Below are 4454 nucleotides of genomic sequence, written 5' to 3' on the forward strand. Positions count from 1 at the left end.
AGATTCCATATATATGTGTTAGCGTACGGTATTTCTCTCCTTCTGACTTACTTCACTCTGTATGACAGACTCTAGGTCCATTCACCTCACTACAAATAACTCAATTTCGTTTCTTTTTATGGCTGAGTAATATGCCACTGTATATATGTGCCACATCTTCTTTATCCATTCATCTGACGATAGACACTTAGGTTGCTTCCATGTCCTGGCTTTTGTAAATAGAGCTGCCATGAACATTGTGGTACATGACTCTTTGAATTATGGTTTTCTCAGGGTATATGCCCAGAAGTGGGATTGCTGGGATGTATGGTAGTTCTATTTTTAGTTTTTTAAGGAACCTCCATACTGTTCTCCATAGTGGCTGTATCAATTTACATTCCCACCGACAGTGCAAGAGGGTTCCCTTTTCTCCACACCCTCTCCAGCATTTATTGTGTGTAGATTTTTTGATGATGGCCATTCTGACTGGTGTGAGGTGATACTTCATTGTGGTTTTGATTTGCATTTCTCTAATGATTAGTGATGTTGAGCATCCTTTCATGTGTTTGTGGCAATCTGTATATCTTTGGAGAAATGTCTATTTAGGTCTTCTGCCCATTTTTGGATTGCGTTGTTTGTTCTTTTGATATTGAGCTGCATGAGCTGCTTGTATATTTTGGAGATTAATCCTTTGTCAATTGCTTCATTTGCAAATATTTTCTCCCATTCTGAGGGTTGTCTTTTCGTCTTGTTTATGGTTTCCTTTGCTGTGCAAAAGCTTTTAAGTTTCCTTAGGTCCCATTTGTTTATTTTTGTTTTTATGTCCCTTTCTCTAGGAGGTGGGTCAAAAAGGATCTTGCTGTGATTTATGTCATAGAGTGTTCTCTATGTTTTCCTCTAAGACTTTTATAGTGTCTGGCCTTACATTTAGGTCTTTGATCCATTTTGAGTTTATTTTTGTGTAAGGTGTTAGGAAGTGTTCTAACTTCATTCTTTTACATGTAGTTGTCCAGTTTTCCCAGCACCACTTATTGAAGAGGGTATCCTTTCTCCATTGTATATTCTTGCCTCCTTTATCAAAGATAAGGTGACCATATGTGCGTGGGTTTATCTCTGGGTTTTCTATCCTGTTGATAGGATAGAAAACCCAAATATATCCATTGATCTATATTTCTGTTTTTGTGTCAGTACCATACTGTCTTTATTGCTGTACCTTTGTAGTATAGTCTGAAGTCAGGGAGCCTGATTCCTCCAGCTCCGTTTTTCTTTCTCAAGATTGCTTTGGTTATTTGGGTTTTTTTGTGTTTCCATACAAATTGTGAAATTTTTTTGTACTAGTTCTGTGAAAAATGCCATTGGTAGTTTGATAGTGATTGCACTGAATCTGTAAATTGCTTTGAGTAGTATAGTCATTTTCACAATGGAGCCCGGGCAAACTTCTTTAGCATCCCCTTGGCTGCTCTAGGCATGCCTTTCACTCTGCATTTTGATGTACTGATCTTGTTTTTGACTCCTAGGCAAAAGGAAGCACAGCTGTGGAAAGGCTTTTGGCAGAACTGGGGTGTGGAGTCTCAGACTGTGGGGAGTTGGGGAGAGAGGGAAAGTTATCATTTTATGGAACCTTGCCTGGCTTGGGAGGACAACAACAGCAGCAGACCCACCAGGATGGCACTTCTCTGTCCCACAGCTGGTGTTTTACCCAACTTGAGTCAGAAGGGGGAGCCCCGAGTTCATTGTCTGCACAATAGTGTCTGCTCTGAAACTTTTGACTAACATTTCTTCTCAAAGCTGAATCCCTTAAAGGGAACACAGACTTCTGTGCTGCTCTAGGAGAAAACTCTTAGATACAAATAATGTTGTATATGATTCTTCCCTTTGTAATTCTTTTTTAACCTCCACTCACTAGCTATATGAGTGGGGGCAGTTACTAAACCCCTTGGAGACTTAGTTTTCTGTAAAAAGCAATAATGGAATTGTGCCTACCTGAAGGGTGCTTGTGAAGAGGACTAAATCCAGTTACATAGGTAGGAGCTCAGCTCAGTGTCTGGATGGTAGCTGCTAATGACAGGAACAATCAAAAATTCAGATTCCCAAAGGGTTCACTACAAAGACAGAAACCCAGCCACGCTGGCCAGGTTCCAAAGAGCTCCTAGGCAAACTTTATTTTCTCAGGGTAAGCCCTGGAATAAGTGAGTGCCCCGTCTCTCCCACCTGAATTTCCCTTTCTCCCATGCTTCCTGGTTTTTCACTTGGCCTAAAACAACTTAATCTGCTGCACCTGTCTTGGATTTGACTTTAGAGAGTATGTAGCTTCAGAGATGCAGAGCAGCAGAAAAAACAGATAGGATAGTCCTGGAATTCTGTATGAACAGGGAAGGGGGAACCAGGAGCAGACTCGCTTTTCTGAAAAAAAAAAAATGGGGAGAAAACCTAGCCAGACAGCAGGGGTATCAGGCAGAGTTCTTTCTCCCTCTGGTGTCTGTACCCTGGAAGCCGACAGAGACCCCAGCTATCCTAAGACACCCATACATCTTGGCTGTGCCATGATGAGTAAAATAAAGGGACTGCTACTTAACAGTGTCACAGAAGTGCCTGGGACTTCTCACTCTTAGGCTTGGCCAGAGGAGGGGGATGGGCACGTAAATATTTTAAAATCCTGTGGGGCATGGGGAGGGAAGCAGAGCATCCCACAGATAATAGGGATGAGTTTAGGACAAACACAAGAGCCGAAGTATTCCCCTGGTTACCCTGACAGCCAGTCAAATTCTAACTTTAGGGCCAAAGAGCCTGGGGTACAGTGTAGAAGCAGTAGGCACCCCTGCTTCTAGTTCCACAGTCACTTACCTGGCTCTCCCATTTTAATTCTGTAGAGGCTCAGGCCACATTTCTTCTCCTAAAATCCCATCCCCTTATCATCTTTTACCTTGTATATTCCACGTGGCTTCCTTGTATTTCAAATTCCTTGAAGGCAGGGCTCAGAAATTCTACTATTCTGCAGGCTCATTTTACAAAGAACATCTCCTAGGTGCTCTGCAATTTTTAATATGATGGTTACATAAATCAAATTGAAATGAAAGCTGCCATGTTGACTTTTGTTTCATAAAAAGTTTATTTCCCATGGTAAAAGTTTAAATAAATAAATAATGTATAAATTAATTTTAAAAAAGCTTAAAGTCTTTAACTGTCCTTTCAAATCCAGTGCATTGCCTGTCCGTTACTTAAAGAACCTCCGCTGGTTGAAGAGCCTGACATCATTGGCAACATTGTCCGTTCCCAGAGCCACAGGGGGGAGATCTTCAATTGTGGAGGTAACCTGTAAGGCGGTTAAGGAAGGAAAAGTTCCTGAGGATTTCCACTCGCACTACTGTCCAGGCACAGTTGCTGTACTCCTTGGACTTCAGGTACTGCACGATCTGCAAGTAATATTTCTTCAGGTGAAGAATGGTCATGTCTACCCCGGTGAAGTTTTCCTTCTCCATTATTTCCTCCAGGATTGTCTCCAGACGATCCATCTGCCCATAGACTTCCACAAGGAGGTTCTCAGTGATGGTCTCAGTCCAGCCGGTGCTAGAGAAATTTCTTCTGAGAATACCAAAGATCTGCTGGAGCATCTCATAGATGACCAATACGGCGTCTTCCTTCCGGAACTGCTGTGGTTGCTTAATCTCCTCAGGGACCTCGAAGTCCATCCTGTCCTCGAGGCAATGTTGAGGCATTCCAGGTAACTGCCGCAGGAGTTTCTGACATGCCAAATTGCTGCTCCTTTGTTGGAATTGAAGCAATCTGTAGCTCATGGAAAGAGCTGTGGTGGAGAAACACAACAGGAGAGCAATTTGGAGGATGCACCTGTGGGTCATGATGAAAACAGGAACAGCGTTACCTAGTCAACTACTAGATGCTGAAGCGAAGTCTTCAAGAGTTTGCAGTGTGAATGTCCTTTCTCCATGAGTGTGGACTACTTATACAGGACGGCCCTCCACTCTTTCTGTTGGAGAGGAATTTCCCACTTTCGGTTCTCCCTTTCAGTTTTCCTATGTCACTTAACTTAGTAGTTGTCTCTAAAATTCTTTTTCTTTAAGCTCCTTGTTATTTTCTTTTATATATATTAGGGGGGAAAAGATATACAAACAGTGAGGATTTCTAATGTTTTGTAAAGTTTCAGTGAATTGCTAGATGCTAAAGAAAAAAATAAACCAAATCATTTTGAACTTGACTATTACAGGGTTCTTTCATTTGGAAAGGATTTTTTCTTTTTCTTTTTGCATATTTTGAGATTTGGGAGGTGGTCTTTGTAAGAGAGTTTTCTTTTTCCTAAGAATTAGGTTTAATTCCCAATACACTATTACAAATCAATAAATACATGCAGTTTATTATTTTTAAAAAGACACCTATTTTTCTTCTATCTAAAATAGAATGATGTCAAACTAAGTTGATCTGAATTTTTTTTGTAGGGCCTTAACCATAAGCAGTGAGAC

At 41.1% G+C, this 4454-nt stretch overlaps 1 protein-coding gene across 1 annotated transcript; it reads right to left on the minus strand.

Moving 5' to 3' along the window:
* Positions 1 to 3275: 3275 nt before the first annotated feature.
* On the minus strand, positions 3276 to 3836 carry IFNB1 (interferon beta 1). The gene has a single exon (XM_061199098.1). It carries the CDS (start codon positions 3834 to 3836, stop codon positions 3276 to 3278), a length of 561 nt encoding a protein of 186 aa, XP_061055081.1.
* Positions 3837 to 4454: the final 618 nt, after the last annotated feature.

The sequence above is a fragment of the Eubalaena glacialis genome, chromosome 9 (assembly GCF_028564815.1).
Source record: "Eubalaena glacialis isolate mEubGla1 chromosome 9, mEubGla1.1.hap2.+ XY, whole genome shotgun sequence".
NCBI classification, from domain to species: domain Eukaryota; kingdom Metazoa; phylum Chordata; class Mammalia; order Artiodactyla; family Balaenidae; genus Eubalaena; species Eubalaena glacialis.